Source organism: Callionymus lyra, chromosome 7 (genome assembly GCF_982586985.1).
Source record: "Callionymus lyra chromosome 7, fCalLyr1.hap1.1, whole genome shotgun sequence".
In the NCBI taxonomy this organism is placed as follows: Eukaryota; Metazoa; Chordata; class Actinopteri; order Syngnathiformes; family Callionymidae; genus Callionymus; species Callionymus lyra.
In genome coordinates this window covers 12,780,086-12,798,873 of record NC_141824.1, presented here as the reverse complement: position 1 = coordinate 12,798,873, position 18,788 = coordinate 12,780,086, and the positions used below count along the sequence as shown (strand labels likewise).

General features: G+C 34.6%; 2 protein-coding genes across 6 annotated transcripts in view; one reads left to right on the top strand and one right to left on the bottom strand.

Moving 5' to 3' along the window:
• Positions 1-1,769: 1,769 nt before the first annotated feature.
• LOC148075095 (uncharacterized) lies at positions 1,770-5,681 on the bottom strand. The gene is made up of 6 exons (XM_087795202.1): positions 5,408-5,681; positions 5,210-5,305; positions 4,368-4,480; positions 3,146-3,269; positions 2,861-3,033; positions 1,770-2,352 (listed from the first exon to the last, which is right to left on the bottom strand). Exons 1-6 carry the CDS (start codon positions 5,445-5,447, stop codon positions 2,293-2,295), a joined length of 606 nt encoding a protein of 201 aa, XP_087651328.1. The 5' UTR covers positions 5,448-5,681; the 3' UTR covers positions 1,770-2,292.
• Positions 5,682-7,411: 1,730 nt separating this feature from the next.
• The window catches only part of usp32 (ubiquitin specific peptidase 32), a 44,872-nt gene continuing 33,495 nt past the window's right edge, over positions 7,412-18,788 (top strand). For all 5 annotated transcript variants that reach the window (XM_087795194.1, XM_087795190.1, XM_087795193.1 and 2 more), the window contains exons 1-4: positions 7,412-7,599; positions 14,690-14,817; positions 16,934-17,039; positions 18,415-18,533. In XM_087795194.1, coding sequence (XP_087651320.1) covers positions 7,542-7,599; positions 14,690-14,817; positions 16,934-17,039; positions 18,415-18,533 — 411 coding nt within the window. In that variant the 5' untranslated portion in view covers positions 7,412-7,541. The remainder of the gene's footprint in view (positions 7,600-14,689; positions 14,818-16,933; positions 17,040-18,414; positions 18,534-18,788) is intronic.

Below are 18,788 nucleotides of genomic sequence, written 5' to 3'. Positions count from 1 at the left end.
CTGATAACACAACAGGAGTTCCAGAAAATCAAGGAAAAGCCTGAACAAATAAGAACGTCTTAAGATGTTTCTTAAAGGAGTCTGTAGACTCCATCAAACACAGAGGGAGAGGAAGATTGTTCCAAAGCTTAGTAGCAACAGTCTGGAAGGATTTATCTCCTCTGGTCCTGAATCGTGTTCAGGAACCATCAGTAGATTCTGATCCACAGACCTCAGAGCCCGAGCTGGGGTGTAAGGCTGGATCAGATCAGTGATGTAAGGAGGAGCCTGACCATGAATAGATCTGAAAGTAAGAAACAGAATTTTAAAGTTTATCCTGAAAGAAACTGGAAGCCAGTGAAGAGTTTTAAGGATCGGGGAAATGTGAGTTCTTCTACTTGAGCGGGTCAAAATTCTCGCTGCAGAGTTCTGAATCAACTGCAGGCGAGACAGCTCCTTCTTGTTAAGACATGAAAACAAACTGTTACAATAGTCCAGGCGAGAAGACACAAACGCATGGATTACAAGCTCCAGATCATGTTCCGACAACCTTTTTCATAAGTTGAAGGAAACAGTTTCTGATAACCTGATAAATGTTTCTTTAAACAGACCGTTACAGGACTATATACTTTATACTATATACTACTATACTAAGGACTATAACTTTTAGTGGAATGTATTTCAAAGGTATTAAAATATAAAAATTACAATAGAGAACTACAAAAGATGATTTGTGAAAACAGGTAGTTATAGAACAGATGAATTAAATTCAAATAAAAGGTAAATATGAACAGATACTTCACCATCAAGTGCAATGGAAACTGCGTAGAGAGGAATAAAAACAAAAGGTTCCTCGTGGAAAAAAAGAATTGCAATGCTTGGATTTATTTTTTTCTTTAACAGTAAAACACTTTTCCCTCTTGTTGTCCCATGTTTTTTTGTCCAGTTTTTTTTTTTTTTAAAGCAAAGGAACTCAATGTTGCTCGGCTAATTAAAAAAGAAAAAAAAATTAAGTAAAAAGTCATTGGTAATTGATATTTTTCACTTAATATAACTCGTTTGTCGTGATTCACATTATCTAGAGTTTTATGGTGGAAGTGAGAAACTGCCTTGTTAAATATATCAATCGTCACATTCTGGAGTTTTGTTACACATCTTTAAAAAAAAAAAAGGAAATCAATGGTGCACCCTTCACGTGTTTAAACAATGTTTTCTGCTTAAACGTCTGGAAAATATTCCGATCATACACTCGTATGTAGCTCATCAAGACAATCGAGGGCAAAACCTTCAGGTGCAGAAAAAAATAGATTTCCTGAAAATACAAAACCTGACAGGAAGGAGAATATATTCAAGTGTATTGTTCAGATGCTTCTCATCCAGCTTTACAAATCTGCTTGATAAAGAAATGTGATGTTACGTTGTTACTGATTCACTGTTAGCCACTGAAACATTAAAAATGTATATCACGGACTCCTGAGTGCGTTTTTCTTTTTCCTCCTCAGTTCACACATCAGCCAGATGGTGGCAGCAGTATCCACTATAACTTAAAATCCGTTGCCACGACAACATGACACTAGCATATACTGTATACAAGTATAAAGTATTTTAAGTATCACCAGAATATTTAATTATTTAAATCAACACTTCAAATATTTAAACTTTGAATTGTTTTATTTAGATGTTGTTTGAAGCATTACATATTTTTTTCATTGAATAATGTTATCTTTTTTAAATAAAGTTTGATATTTTAATTCAAATAATTAAAAGATAAAATAAATAATGACAACAACTAGAGTTAATGAGGATTTTATTTTTTGTCTTGGCTGAGCTGGTCTTTACTCAACCCTTGTGTCATCTCAGGGTCAAGGTGACCCGAAGGTCTGACAACAAATGTGTTCACCTTGACCCAGAGGCAACACAAGGGATACCACAAACACCTTTGAAATCGGGCCTTCGGGTCAGCCTGACCCTGAGATAAAGCAAGGGTTAAAGTCCAATAACTATTTGATTGATCCAAGGACATCAGCGCAGCTCATGATTGATGAGTAAACATATTTTAACATATTCCATTACACAGTTCATCCCACTGACCCAGATAACAAGCCTGTTCGAAAACAAGACCGTCGGGTGATTCAGGACTTCAGTAAACAAAAGAAGCATTTCTATGACCACACATCTGCCCGACCAGAACCTTCTGAATCCAAGTGGGATTGTTACACTGTTGTGTAGACTTTGTTTTTGTTTTTGGCTCACAGAACCTTTCACGATCGTAAATATTTAGATACTCCGGGCTTCCTGTTGGAGGTTTCGTCTTCATTCCTCTTTCTCTTCATGGCTGCTCAGGTGTTGAATATGCATCCAAATACACCATATCTGTAAACAAAAAAACACTAATTTACAACATGCATGTGACTAATAATTTGATACGACATCAGAATATTGAATGGTTCAATATAAAATGTTGGGACTTTTTCTTATTTGAATTCAATCATTTCTATATTGAAAGGCTGAATTTGTTTTAATTAAATCATTTTACATATTATTAAACATTAGTCATGTGACCATCTGCGCATCGCATGATTGGCTAAAAGTTTGATCAAGTAGCTTTTGGTATAGTGTGGTGGCACTAGTATACCAACATTATTATATTGAATTTAAAAGGAAACAAATAAAAAATGATTTAATTTAGAAAATTTACTTGAGAATTTTTGGAATTAGAATATTAAACGTATATATCCTTGATTTTTTTAAAAATTGATTATAACTAATGTATCCTTTTAATATACAAATCCTTGAATTCAAATATTTAAAGAATTAAATTAAATGCAACAAAATAATAAAAACAATTTCGATTCAATATTCTGGTGACACACTTCCATACCTCCACTCTCAGGGCCAGAACACGTCCTGCAGAGAGCAGCACAGCCCCCAGTATCTGAGCCCAGTGAGGCATCAGCAGGCAGCGGGAGAGTAGTCCATGTTGGCCTCCATACAACCAGAGAGGAAGGCAGTGCAGACCAGCTACCACCCACAACCCCAGAGGAGTCCGGAATCCTGATGCACACACACACACACACACACACACACACGCACGCACACACACGCTTGTTTTTTGTTACCCTCCATCTTTTTAAGAGAGATTTCCTGAAGCTGTGCTACTAGTCACCGTTTGCCATGATCGCTCTTATGATAGGAGGACTGCTGTTGAAGCTGTTCTTCCATTGCTCCCCTCTGGTCCCGTGGTTGCACACAAACACACACCACTCCACGGCCGACACCAGCCAGCCCAACTGCAACACACCAAACCACAAACCAAAAGAGGTTGATCACGAAACTATTCTGAAGAAATAACGTGGAAAATGCACGTGTTATACTTATAGAAACACACAGTTAAAAGCATGACTAAAGTATTTTTGTTATCAGTTTTTAAAGGATTTGTGACACGTTAAAAGTAAAATACAAAAATGTAAACAAGACTAGGGTTGTTATAAATTATCTATATGGTTACGTATCGCAATGTTGTTAGATAAAATACAGTATTGATATTTGACAGTACTGTATTGATGTTTTTTTTTTTTTTAATATATAGTCTTTATATGATTTATTCAAAACATTATATATATATATTTTTTTTTTTAATAATCCAGAAGTAAAATTCTATGATAGACATTATTTGGTGTTCAATTGTATTTTCCTTTGTCCATTTTTTTTTTGTTACACATTAAAATTATTATTATTATTAATTCACATGAATGCAAATTACACATATTTAAGGACTTTTTTTTAAATTTTCATTATATTTACTACTTATCGAGTGGAATTACTTACAGTGGCCCATCAAGACAACAGCATAAGAAAGAGATAAACTAGAGATAATCAGCAAAAATACTGATATAAATAATAACAAAAATACTACAAAACATGATACTATTACTAATACAATAACTACTAATAATAATAATGAAACTCATAGACCTTGTAACAATAGAAATAATAAGAGTACATAATAAGGTTTCTACAGAGCAGGACTATTGTTCATCATTCTAAATATATATAATACTGAACATTGTTTATTTATTCTGCATACAGTGGAGTCTCGCCAAAAATAAATTGATAATCTATCTATGGCTAATAACAACAGCTAAAATAAGATAAAATTCAACAAATAAAACTAGTCAATTAAAGAATGAATGAGCAAATAAGGTTTCCCAAACTTTTTCTTCTTATTTAATTGTTACAGATGAAGGTTTAAATCTAGTTATTGCGTCACTTTATTGTTTGTTAGAGGACGAGATACTAGCTGGTCTCATGCCGGTCTGTGGGCCTTTTATTTGGATGAACGCACAAGCTGGATGAACTCAATGAAAACAGAAGAAACGGCTTCAGACCTGCCACACTTGGTTCCACAACATGCCTCTGCCCAGGTTGTCCACCGCGACGTCCAGCCACGCGCCAAACCTGGAGGTCTGTCCGAGCCTCCTGGCCAACCAGCCGTCCACCCCTGGACAGAAACACTACAGTTTAAAACAACATCACTATGAACCTGCCATGATCACAACATCAGCTTCAAACCAGCACACGTTCAGATACATACAGTACGAGTGGAAGAAAAATAGATATTCATGGTCTAGTTCCTCCTTCCATCAGTGATCTGATCCAGCCTTACACCCCAGCTCGGGCTCTTAGGTCTGTGTGGATTAGAATCTACTGATGGTTCCTGAACACGCGTCCGGACCAATTACATTTCCTCAGGGGCCACATTTTATACAGTGGGTGTTGTTAGGGGCCATCAAGCAAAAATAAAGGTAATAGAATCAAGTAATAAAATATGCTATAACTATTGTTGAACTTTATTTTATAAAACTCTTATTTTCTGAAATAAAAGCTCATTTTTTTCCCCGAAATGTTTTGTTTTAAATTCAGATTTGTGTGGGGCAATAAATACCTACAAATATGACAAAAGCGAAAGACAGAGGTCCTTGAACAAGAAACCCAATAGTCATATTTAAGTACTAGTCACTTTTAATAGTACAAGAAAACCTGATAAATGTTTCTTTAAACAGACCGTTACAGGGAGGAAGGACTATAACTTTTAGTGGAATCCATTTTAAAGGTAGTAAAATACAAAAAATACAAAATATTATTTGTGAAAACAGGTAGTTTGTAGTAGATAGATAGATACAACAGATTAATCAATTCAAATAAAGGTAAATATTAACAGATACTTCACCATCAAGTGCAATGGAAACTGTGTAGAGAGGAATAAAAACAAAAGGTTCCTCGTGGAAACTCCAGGAAGTAAAAATCAATAGAATTCTCAGATATCCTGAAACACAAACATATATTGATGAATATTAGGTTAGTTTGTTGTTCCACGTGTACAGTCACAACAATGACGTCAACGTTAATACTAAAAATAAGTTATCACCGATTATATTGGGCCAGTAGAGGAAGATATGAGGCTTCATCGTTTACGTCTTTTAATACGTCATCAGTCTGCGTCACACGACGTTTAGCAGCAATATCTGGATTCGACCATAAAATGTATAAAACAGCAGCAGAAGCAGCAGAGTTCGCTGACGGCGACATTTCACTCGTCAAACGATTGGCGTCGCTTGTAAATTCGCCCATTAAACACATTTCAGCAACAGTTTCTTTGTGAACGAAAGCAAAACGACAAACGTGACAACAAGGTTAGCATGTTGTCGTTGACACGGCTGACGTCACGCAGGTGGTGCGTTCACGTCGCGAGTCGTTGCCTCGTAAATTTCACCACCGATGAGAATATTTATTACAATCACTACTATTATTAATAATAGTAATAACAACGATAATAATAATAATGATGACGATTTAGAATGTTTTTTTTAATTTTTATTTTAATTAAAGATGGATCACAACGTTATTTGAAAAAAATATAATCATCATAGATATGTTGCACCAATATTTGATAATACTTGAACTACTACTTTGTGCAGGAATTTAACCTTTATGACATTAATTTAATATGACATAAAGGTTTAATTCTGGCACAAAGTAGAAATAAATAATTAAAAGATAGAGGACGTGAAGTATGTGAAAAGTTGTCGTTGCACATTGGAGCCAGATTAATTAATATAATAAGAAAATAATAAAAATATAGTATATTTTGCAACTCTGTAGTAAAAGTTAGTAGTACATATACTAATAATGTATTTAAAAACTAAAAAGTAAAAAAAAAAGGAAGGAAATACATGACATTAATAATAAACAAGAAGGAGCTTTCTCGCCTGCAGTTAATGTAAAACCCTGCAGTGAGAATTCTGACCTGTTCTAGTAGAAGAACTCACATTTACCCGAGCCCTAAAACTCTTCACTGGCTGCCAGTTTCTTTCAGGATCAATTTTAAAATTCCGGTTCTTACTTTCAGATCTATTCATAGTCAGACCTTCCATCAGTGTTCTGATCCAGCCTTACACCCCAACTCGGGCTCTTAGGTCTGTGTGGATTAGAATCTACTGAAGGTTCCAGAACACGGTTCCAGACCAATTACATTTCCTCAGTGCCCACATTTAATACAGTGGCTGTTGTGAGGGGCCATCAAGCAAAAATAAAGGTGCCAAAATTACAAAATCAAGTAATAATATATGCTATAACTATTGCTGAACTTTATTTTATAAAACTCTCATTTTCTGAAATAAATGCACATTTTTTTTAAACGTTTTCTTTTAAATTCAGATATTTGAGGGGCAATACATACTCACAAAAGCGAAGGACAGGAGTGCTTTAACAAAAAAACAATAGTTATATTTAGGGACAAGTAATGAATAGTAGAAATATATACAAAATAATATTGTTAATTTCTTCATGATTTTCTTCATGAATTCATGGGGGCCACATAAATACAATCAAAGGGTCTCGGAAATTGGAGAGAAGGCAAGAATTGAATTTGATCAAATAAAACATTAATCTTTTTTTAAACAATTTACTCTGAATAAACAACAACATACAAACTAATAATATCGATTTTAAAGTAAGGAAATTCAATTTCCCACCAATGTTTTTCCCGCCAGTGCCCACATTTTTACAGTGGCTGTTGAGAGGCTATTTCATAAAATAAAAAGCACTTTTTTTCTCTAATGGTATTTTAATTCATAATATTTTAGGGGTAATACAAATACAAAAAATATAAACGGTCAAAAATAGTGTCCACAAGATGGCGTCATTTGCAAATCATTTTCTGACGCAAGGATTAAAAATAAGACATTAGTTTCCGCGAAATCCTGCCAAATATTTTTAGAGTTTTTAAAAACACACACTGTGTTACCAGGAAAAGTTGTCATTACACATGGAAGCCAGTTGTGTATCCAGTGATCAACTGACCTGTAGAGTCTGATCATGTGACAGAATGGAGGCGTCGCTAGAATACACACACACACACACTGACACAGACACACACTGACACACACACACACACAGTACCAGGAACACATTTCACAACATACAGCGAGTGACACGAACCAAATGTAGGGGATCGAACCCTCGACGTTCACGCTAAACCGTCGCCATGAATTGAGGGGATCATGGGGGCGAAGGAGTCGAGGATCGGGTTCTTGTCGTACGACGAGGCGGTCAAGAGAGGTAAAGCCGAGTGTGTCCACTAGCTTTAGCTTCACTGCCTCGCAGTAGAACCAGAAAAACAAACGTATTTTCTAAAGAATTCCAATTGTTGTGTTCGATCAAATACGAATGTTTTTTATTTGTTATTAAAAAGCAGTGACACCTCTGTTAGCTGCAATGCTAACGTGTCAAAGCGTATCTTTAATGTACCATTACATGTAGATTTAACGCCAAATAAAATGTTTTTTTTTATCGTAGCAGATGAATCACGTGTTTATTTTAATGTTTATTTATCGATATAAGAGGCGTTTTCGTGACATGAGCGGATTGGCTAACGTTGTGTTTTGTTGTCGATTGCTAAACGTCAAGCGTTGTGTTTGTTTGTTTGTTTGTGTGCACCAGACGTTCTTATTCCTGCTCAGGTCCAGGTTCTTCTGGTCTAAAAAGTCTCCTCAGATGAGGTTCTAAACAAGACTATCACTAGCAGGTTCTGGACTCTTGTTGTTTTTGTTGTTGCTTGTGTTTTAGCAGTGCATGCTAGCAGCCCTTGTTGTCAACACTGACACGTCTAGCCGCGGTTCTTATCAGCAGACAGTTCTATATATTTTCTGAGTCTACATGCGTTTTTGTTTCCTCACTTGTTACTCGTTGTTAATATATTGTATTTATTGTGTCAATGGAGGCGACAGCGATGTGACAGCTGCGTATGACATGAGACTGACATCTTACATCTCTATGTCTGACAACGAGTCACTTCCGACGGTAGAATTAACATCATATGGAATCTGTTTTGGGAATACAAATACTATTATTAATGCAAATACTGTTTTTTAGGTCAGGATCGTGTCAAACACATGCACCCTGGGTTGAATTGTTGTCATAAAGGTCAACCAATGTGTGGATTTAAGCGTGTCTTAAGTAGATCTTAGACCTTTATTGTATTCGTGTGTCTGGTTGTACAAAACTCTCTTTTTCATAGAAATATTGACATTAGAAAATGATCTGAAGCCGCACCCATTGAAAACTATATCTATCGATCGATCACTCGATCGTATCTATCGTATCGATCATATCTATCGATTGTATCAATCATATCGATCATATCAATCGTGTCAATCGTATCCATCGATCGTATCGATCATATCTATCTATCGTATTTATCGTATCCAACTATCGTATATTTCTATTGTATCTATCATATCAATCTTATCAATCTATCAATCGTATCTATTGTATCAATCGTATCTATCTGTCTATCGTATCTATCTATCAATCGTATCTATCTATCAATCGTATCTATCAATCGTATCTATTGTATCAATCGTATCTATCTATCAATCGTATCTATCTATCTATCAATCGTATCTATCATATCAATCGTATCTATCAATCGTATCTATCTTATCAATCGTATCTATCTATCAATCAATCGTATCTATCGTATCAATCGTATCAATCGTATCTATCTATCAAGGTTTGCCACGCTCGTGGCCTCCAAGGGACTCGTTGTATAAACAAAGCGGGGTCGTGATTCCAGCGGGCTGGATGAGGAGTGAAGGCATCATTACGTCATGTTGGCCTCTGCTCTCATAACCTCTCGTTCTGATCCAGATATCACGACAATGCTTTGCCGCTCGTTGAGTCATTCATCTACATGGATTGACTTGACCTCAGGTGGGACGACAGGTGACCGCGGGCAACCTTTGTGTAAATCTGTCTGTAAACAATCAGTGTTTAGATATGGCATCTGTCGTTGTGCAAACCCTATCGTCCTGGCTTTATTCCTGGGTTTCTTTTTATTGTTCCTGTTATAATTGTTTTTGTTAAAATAAGAAAGTTGTCAATCATAAGCAATGAATGAAGGACAAGGACAAAACATTAAGTCGTTCCTTGATATGACATTGAACACATGTAACTGCTAATTACAAACACAAGTTCAATATTTATTTGATTTGTAATCCATTATCAAAGAATAAGCTGATTTTTCTTTTTTTTTAATGACAGGCAAACGATTAGATAGAAGTACATTTACAGACAGACGCACATAAGGTAATAAGCCAACAGACCTTATCTGACAACTTGCGTTGTCATTCCCACTAAATGAACTTTGAATCCAACACCTCCAAATCCCATTATAGCAAAGCCCTTCCACTAGTTATCAGACGCAAAGTATGTATTCTTGTAGAACCACAATAATTACTAACTTATAGATAGATAGATAGAACTTAATTGATCCCTCAGGAGGTCTCCTTCGGGAAATTGTTTTTCCAAATAGCAGTACACAGCAATACAGATGTTTTACTTACTGACCTTGAGCTATTTTTATGTGGTACAAGGAACTTAGAAATCTGTCCAAATGTTACTACACAAGTCACTGTATTATTACTCTGCTACTATACACTACAAAGCCCGTTCAAATTATTTTGTAGTTTACAACGATTTTAAACCCTGTATATGTAAGTATGTAAGTAAGTCATTAGAATTTGTAGAGCGCTTTTCAAGACCAGGGTCACAAAGCGCTTAAACAATACAAAAAATACCTAATAAAATAAATACTTAAAAGGTCAAGACAACACTGTGACAAACACAAAAGTCTCTGCACAAATAAAAATGTCTTGAGATCATCTTGCAGGAGTCAAACAATTGTATATGAATACAAGTTTTGTACTTACTGCTAACAAATCTTGAGTTATTGCTGTCAAAGTCTCAAAACATAATTTGCCACTGCTTATATCTTTATTTCTCTCGCAGCCGCCACTGATTCATATTGCTTTTCTCACACAACAATTTGAAGACTATATTCTGGTGTTCTTTTAATCTGCTCTTGGACGCAGTGCTGTCCTCCCGGCTCTCTCTGTAGTGTGTCTTCTTGTTCAGACGGCAACACACTGTATATACTGTAGTACTTGGATTTGTGTTGGGAGTTCATCGTGGTTCTTTATCCACTGAACAACCATTCATTATACTATCTCTCGCAACTTTTGTCTTCCGTCCACTTTTCAGGAATCCCATATTTAAAAGAAATGTTGTCAGTATACAGTTATGTGCTCAGTGAAAATGGTGTCACAACACGATCTGGAGTTTGTAATCCATGTGTTTGTGTCTTCTCGTTTGGATTATTGCAACAGTTTATTTTCGTGTCTAAACAAGAAGGATCTGTCTCGTCTGTAGTTGATACAAAACTCTGCAGCGATCATTCTGAGCCGCTGTAGTAGGAGAACTCACTCCCAATCCTTAAAATTCTGTTGCTGTTGCTCATAAGCTTTGGAACAACTTCCTCTCCCTCTTTTTGATGAATCTACTGACTCCTTCTAGAAAGGCGTTTTACAAATGACCTGCACTTACTTACTTACTTACTTAAGTATTTTTTTCTGATTCTTCAAGAGTTTAACAGTTCACTTATCCACAGTGTTACAGATCAACACATCTACAGCTGAAGTTCATCCAAAAAATACCTGTCATATTCTATTCATGTATGCAAGTGTATCAACGCCATCAGAATATTGAATGGTTTAGTTAACCCTTTAAAATGATGAAACTTTGTTGGCATTTTCTTATTAAAATGTTTCGTATTTTTCTATCTGAGAAAAAAAGAAAATTGAAAATGTTTTCAAAACAAGTTCAACTTTTAAATATAGAAAGTATTGACTTCAATTATTCCTTTATTATGACTTTTGCTGATTCAAATCTTAAAAAATGTATCTTTAAACATTTGAAATGTTAAATTCAACCATTCAATATTCACATGTCACTCATAAAATCCCTTCTAAATATCACAACCTTTGTGTATTACTACCGTGGAAACTAATTTGGATCTCGAGTAAAAGAAAGAACTTCTCTGAGCAGTCGTTGAAAGTAATAATCTAATGTTCTACTTGCTGTTCTGATTCGAGGCTAAAGTCCTTCTTGAGTTCCCATAAAATGTGTCAACTCCTGTGGCTTAACATTAACCTGAAGGACAACTTATTTGATTTGCCGGAAAAGGTGACCAATTTATCGCCTGTTGCTTCCTCGTGCGGGTGACTGAACTCTGGTGGACTTTTATTTAACTTTATTGACGATTGGACATAAATAAATACATTAAAATGTGAAAATGTACCAACATTTAGTGCAGCCAACGACAAAAAGTTTTAGTCGATAATAATGATATTTTCCTTTAAGTTTAAGTAATGTGATTGGTTTGAAGAATAAGCACTAAAGACGAAACCCAACATTTCCTTTAAACCAAACGTATTTCATAAATTAAAAGAAAAGTCTTTATTATAGTCTTTGTCACTTTAATGACCTGAACTTAAAGGTGAATCTACTCTAGACAACAAATATACTTTAATTTGGTGGCCTTTGTGTTTTTATTTGGAGCACATAAAGGAATGTTAAACTTTAATAAAAGAAAATACTTTTTTTTTCTCGAATAATCGATTGTATTAATTTAATGAACTGGTTTTTTTTTTTCTTTGAATCTGAATTTAAAATTGTTTTGCCTGTAAAGATTGACTTTTTATCCTTTGAATGATGAGTTTTGTATTTGTTGCAGTGATATTTTTTGTGTTTGGTAAAAACCTTAAAACTGTTTTTGGATAATTCATTACCGTTCTCAAGTCAAAATGTGTTACAGTCAAAAAAACATTTCCTCATTTTTTAACTGCAGTAAAAATTTTTTTTTTTTTTATAGTTTTTATAGCAGTCTATGAGAGCATTGTCATTTTTCCATCCCATGATCCTTTTCGGTTTTATGCAAATTAACTTCCTGTGAAAAAAGCTGTTGAAACTGAAGCAGCAAAATTGTGTTGAGATGTTAAGATTCATCTCGCTTTGACTCCTAATACCTGGACAATAGAACCATTTGAAGTATATCAGTGTCATTAGATCATTAAATGAACAGTTTAAATGTTGACACTTTATTTAGTTTGTTTTTTCATGGTTTAATTCCTTTTTTTACATGTTAAAATGTTGATGTAAATGTTTGTTATAATTGAATATTTAAATAAAACAATTTGTATGTTGAAAGGAAAAATAAAATTACATTTTTATAATTTATTTTAAATATCAAATATTTTCAAAAACATTTCCACTTAATAAATGTTCTAAATTCAATATTTCTTTTAATCCATTGCCTTTAAAAAAAACTTGTGTAGGGGTGAAAGAAAAAAATGGATACACAGGTAACAGACACCAACACAGCACAAGAGACACACTTATACAACACACAACACACCAAAACAACACATAATCACACACCAACCCACACCGTCAATACACACCTATCAACACAACACAACACACATCCAGACCATCAGAAAACACACTAACACAACACATACTATTAAACTTACTTGTAACACTTACACATCAACAAATCACACACCAACATTCACAACACACACCAACACAACACACACACATTGCATAAGCATCAGTGACCGAGCACATTTACCAAAGGACACTAGTTCAGTTTCTTCAGCGAAGAAACATGATCTTTTTATAATATACATCCGTAGATCAATGTTTTTTATTAATTTAAGCATTAGATGTATTATTAATAGTTATTGTTTTACATATAATACACATGAATACATACATTATACATTGTTATTCTCCCATTGACATCATGTGACTTTTTTTCTACTCAAAACAATAAATGAGATAATATTGATTTGTGAGGTGTGCGACCTGCACACATGTGTGTGTCTGTGTCTGGTTTAACTGTTCGCGACAAAAGAAAGATCAGTTGATTGTCCAAGAACTCCGCAGTCAAATCATGTCCTGACAATGAACGCAGTGTACTGGTCAGTGTGCGGCGCCTGTAACAGTGTTGTTATTGTTGAGTCCTGTATCTCATTAGTCCTGAACTGGACTCGCAACTGAATCCAAATATTTCCAAGTACATTGATTGTTTGTCACGTTCGAGAGAATCACAAAACACACTAATGCGTCTGATGTTATTTCTTTAAATTGTTGCGATACATCTTGCAATGATACGGTGTACTGTGATACAGGATATATACAAGGATGTATAAGCAAAACTGTTAACCTAAAAAGACGCATGGTTAAACATAAAATATGATTTGAAAGCATAACATTTAAAAAATAAATCAATATAATTTTGAAGAATATTAAAAAGAAAATCAGTACATTACTGTTAAATATCGATAAAGTACCTGAAAAAGGAGAACATTTCTGGTCCATCTAGATTATCTGCAACTGTTTTGTTTGTTGTTCAAGTGGATGTACATGTTTCTATTATTAAGCGTATGTAAAGTAAAATAATTCAATTTTTTAAATTTAGAATTTATGCAAATATTCAAGGCTTGACGTTAGGCCTCTAAATGGCAGCAGTCATTACGTTCTCCGCCGCTAATGTAACAATGTTATCCTGCGAGATCCCGGCGATGACTGAGGACGAGAGGATACAGCCGGCTGCAGCCGCATTAAAAGCTGATTGGACATTATTTGAACAAATTTTGTCTTTCAGTACTATTAATTCAACCAAAAGAGACTTTAACAATGTCACCAAAATTCAGTGTCCATTAGAATCCAAATTCTGTATCTGTATCGAAATATATCGTATCATGAGCTGAATATATCGTACTGATCGATTGAGTTATTGGTTTCTAATTCAAATTTTCATTTCTAATTTCACATCTGCAGATCCCAAATTATCAAGAGAATATTGATTCTTGAGTCTTAAGCTTAAGACTACATTTATCGACAACCTCCTCTTAATGTAGGTTAAACCAATAATAGCAATAAAATACTTTAATTTCACCGGTAAGTCTTTATGTTCCAGGACTTTTTTTTCTTGTTTACTTCATCAACTTTGAAATGGTATTTCTCTGGCTTGGATTGATTCAAGATTAGAAAAAGTCTATGTTCAGGAGCATGTTTTGAAGCTGCATGGACTACAACGCCCCCTACTGGCCGGATGTCAACAGAACAATGGCAGTTGCCAAGTCTATGTTGTTCCTCTTTATATTGATCATAAAATAAGTGTCAAAAGGAAACGAGAGAGAGCAGAACAACATAATTTATACAAAAGCAAAAGTGAACTTTGTTACTGTCTATTCACTAAATGTAACTAATGTAAGTTCTTTGTTTCTCGCTGTGTTTGCAGTCACTGACGTCGAGCTGAAGAGGCTGAAAGATGCCTTCAAGAGAACCAGTGGACTCTCATTTTACATGAACCAGCAGTGCTTCTTCAAGGAAGTGTTAGGAGATGGAGTTCCTCCCAAAGTCTCCGAGGTGAGATCAGTTGATATTTAGTATCTTCACATGTTCACATGAGAAGCAGATGTAGAGCACGAATGCTCCTTCCCAGGTGCAAAACAAATAGACTCAAGGACTCGTTCATTCATCGTGCTATTAAATTGTACAATTTTGAGTTCGGGGGCAGGAGTGGAGTGAGAGTATCTGGATGTTCTGTTCTATGTTAGTCTTTGTATCCTTTGTCTTTGTTGTTTTTCTTTGACCTATGTTCTTTATCTTTATCTTTAGACTTAGATTGTGTCATCTTGTTCTTCCTCTTTATGTTCTTCTTCTTATTTTATTTTTTATGTATTATTTTTTATTGTTTATGAAAAATTGCTGGCTATTGGTAAAAAACAATTTCCCGAAGGAGACCTGCTGAGGGATCAATAAAGATTTACCTTACCTTACCTTACCTTAGATTGAACATTTAGAAAAACGACAGTTTGATATTCTAATTCTAAGTTCAATATTTTTTAATTTATAGGGTTTTCAATTATATACAATTTTTACATTTATAAGGCAACTCTTTTGAAAGTATTACATTTAGAAAAAATATTTTTGAATTGTTGGAAAGAGAATAATTCATTCTATATGTAAAAGACATTTATTTCAGAAATATTCAAATCATTAAAAATAAATAATGATAATTTCAATATGCGAGGTTTTGGATTCAATAATTCAATAAATCCAAATTCGACCTTTTAAAACTATTGAATTAAAATGAATTAAAAACATTTGAAACATCCTGGCGACACTGATATAGTTTCATAATTGTGATCAATGCATCATCTCTATCACTTACAAACATAGGTTAGGTTAGGTTAGGTAGAACTTTATTGATCTCCTTCTGGAAATAGTTTTTTTCCAATTAGCCACAGCAAATACAGCAATTTTTCATAAAAATAAATCAAAACTCAAATAAGACCAATAACAAAGAGAAGTAAGAGAATCTTTTTAGTTCATAAATTAAAAAAGAAATCCATCCTTTCAATGAACAAATTAATTCAATTCAGATATTCCAAAAAAATGTTGTTTCATTTCAAAATGTCTCCATAAAAAAATGTAAACATTTGAAATTCTTTCGTTAAATTCAACCACTCCTATTCCGTTGGCACTGATATACTTTCACACACACTCCTCTGCATTTAAACAATAATGGAATAATAGTTGGATTTACTAATATTATTATTCCATTTTAGCAAAAAAAAAACTGGGTTAAAGATTACTTTAAATTTAAAGCAATAATTAACATAAAAATGTGATTTTAAAGTGTTTGACTCTGTGTTACAAGATGCCAGATTCTACAGTTTATAACAGATTAAAAAATATATAATATGAGGTTATTTCTGTTCAGTGTTCTTGCCTGGCAACACAGATTTAATCTTTTGTATAAACACATGTTAAATAACATGATGATCCTTCATCTTAACCAGTATAACGCGCTATTAAGCCTCGAGTCGCTCCTTTATCCAACCATTCTTGAATTCCTTCCTCGGTCCTCTGCCCCGAGAAAGAAGTTGCACATCTCCATTAACTGTGACAACATTCTCTCTATTCTCTCCGTTTCTCCGTCTCTCTGGGGTCGCCATGGCACCTGTTGCCATGGCAACAGAGTTCCAGATGTTAACCCTTAATCTTTGAATTACATGATGATACGCTGATATTTTCTAAGCATACAATCAATACTATATTATATCAAGTAAATAACAGTTTACATAATTATTTTTAAAATCTTTTTGTACTGTTATATTGGAAACTGTTCATTTCCGTGAGTCAAATCACAGCGTGAGTTGTTTATTTGTTGGATTTTTAACTGAATGAAAATGGTTCCATCAACACAATTTAACAAATGTGAATTCTCTACTTATAGAGAATTAGTAAAATTGTATTATAATTATTATTTCTATTATTAATTCGCCTTGATGAACTATAAATGCTTCAGTGCAAAAGTAAAATAATTCTCTTACTATTAAATGTATCGTCTGTTCAACATTCGTTTGTTTTAAAGACGTGATTTTGACACGGCCGTTTCATCCTGTACTAAACAGCATGAGGTTGAGTCAATCTGATTACTGACTGTTTTTTTGTGTGTGTGTCTGTTGTGTTTTAGGTGATCTACAACTCATTCGGAGGAACATCTAAAGGGCTGCACTTTAATAATCTAATCGTGGGTCTGGTGCTGCTGACTCGAGGACGCATCGAGGAGAAAGCCAAATGTACGTCTGTTCTAGTCTTCTGCTTTTAACGCAACTTTTTTCATGTTTGTCTCCAGAATTAATCTCTTAAAACGATTAATTAAACGACTATTTTATTATTCTATCTTCCGCTGTTATTCAGTCTGACGATACCAAACAATATGTGTATTTAACTGAGAGAAAAATAACATTAACCAATTAATTTATAACAGACAAATCAAATCCTCTTGAGCCATTTTTACTGGTTAAGTTTTACCGGTTATCTATTTCTGGCCTGGAGCAGGACCAGCATTAGGTCACGATTAGATCTTGCAGATCATTGTTCGATCTCTGTAACTTACACAGTAAGTGAGTCTGGTTTTACTTTGGTCGGTGCTACTCAACACTTTCTAAAATATAAAATTTGTCACTTTTATTCATGGGTTTTATTCTTCTTATGGAAGATTTTATTAAAATATCTGCAATTTAATTTAGGGTTAGCTCAACTACAATAACTCCCAGAAATCTCACCTCTGATACTCTCCCAGTTTGGTTTAAGATAAGATAAGCCTATTATTCCAACTCATTTAAACCCTCTCAGCGGCGCAAATTACACAATTGTTCACACAGAATATACATACAAAATGCATGTAGTCACAAATGTTTCAAATGTCAAAGTACAGATTGGAATCCAGCAGGATCTGGAATTCTACCAGTAGGATAAATCTACTACTAGTAAAGATTACAAATTGGAATCCTACTACTGAACTGGGATCTGAATATTGGAATTCCAATCTGTCCAAGGAGAATTCCAGATTCTACTAGTGAATTAGAATCTCTACTAGGACTGTGGAACTGGCTTGGGAAATAGCTCTTTTATACCGTGTCACTAACTTACATTTTTTCTATGATTTCCATATCAATATTAAGATCCCAGTTCAGTAGCAGGATCTGAATCTGTACTAGTACAGATTGGAATTCCTATCTGGATCTGGAATCCAGTATATACTGTGACATATACATACATATATGAGAATGTGCACTGCACAGTTAATACTGGTGTAGAAGTGAGTGATGAAGTTGAAAAAAAACTCTATTTCCGACGAAGTACAGAGATCTAAGACCACGTCACTTGTTTTTATTGCGCAACCCGACAGCAGTATTTATTCTCAGTGAAAGAAGACCGTGACTTAAATTTGACTTCACAGCTTTCCTCTATTGTTGCATGAGACCTCCCCCGTTATTGACCGACAAACGAAATCGGCGGTTAAAAAGAAAAAAGGTTGTTGTCTTTCTGGACATGGTGTCGTGCTCCATGTTAGCGTCTATCATTCACGCTGCTGCTTCCTGATGTGGACACGTCTTCCTGTGATGTGCTGGACCGCCTCTGAACCCGTGTGTGTGTTTGCTCTGGTAGACCTTTTTAGCCTGTTCGCTAGCGATCTTGGCGGATATGCTGCCAGGGAAGATATCGAGGCTGTCCTGCGAATCCTGGATGGCGAAGTCCCGGTCTCCCTCAGGAAGTGCTTCAGCGAGGTCAGTGTGAACCGCAGGCTTCATGAGGACATTTTTGTGTTACAAACACACACACACACACACTCGGGGATTCCCACGCACTTTTATCCACACACATTAACACATCCGGTTTTAATAATATGGTAACATGCATTATTCCGAATAAATAAATAAAATAAAATACATATATTTAATTTAAAGAACACTTTAAAGATTGAATATCCTGTGTGTATTAATGTAAAATTGATCCCATTAAGTTAAGTTAGGTTAAGTTAA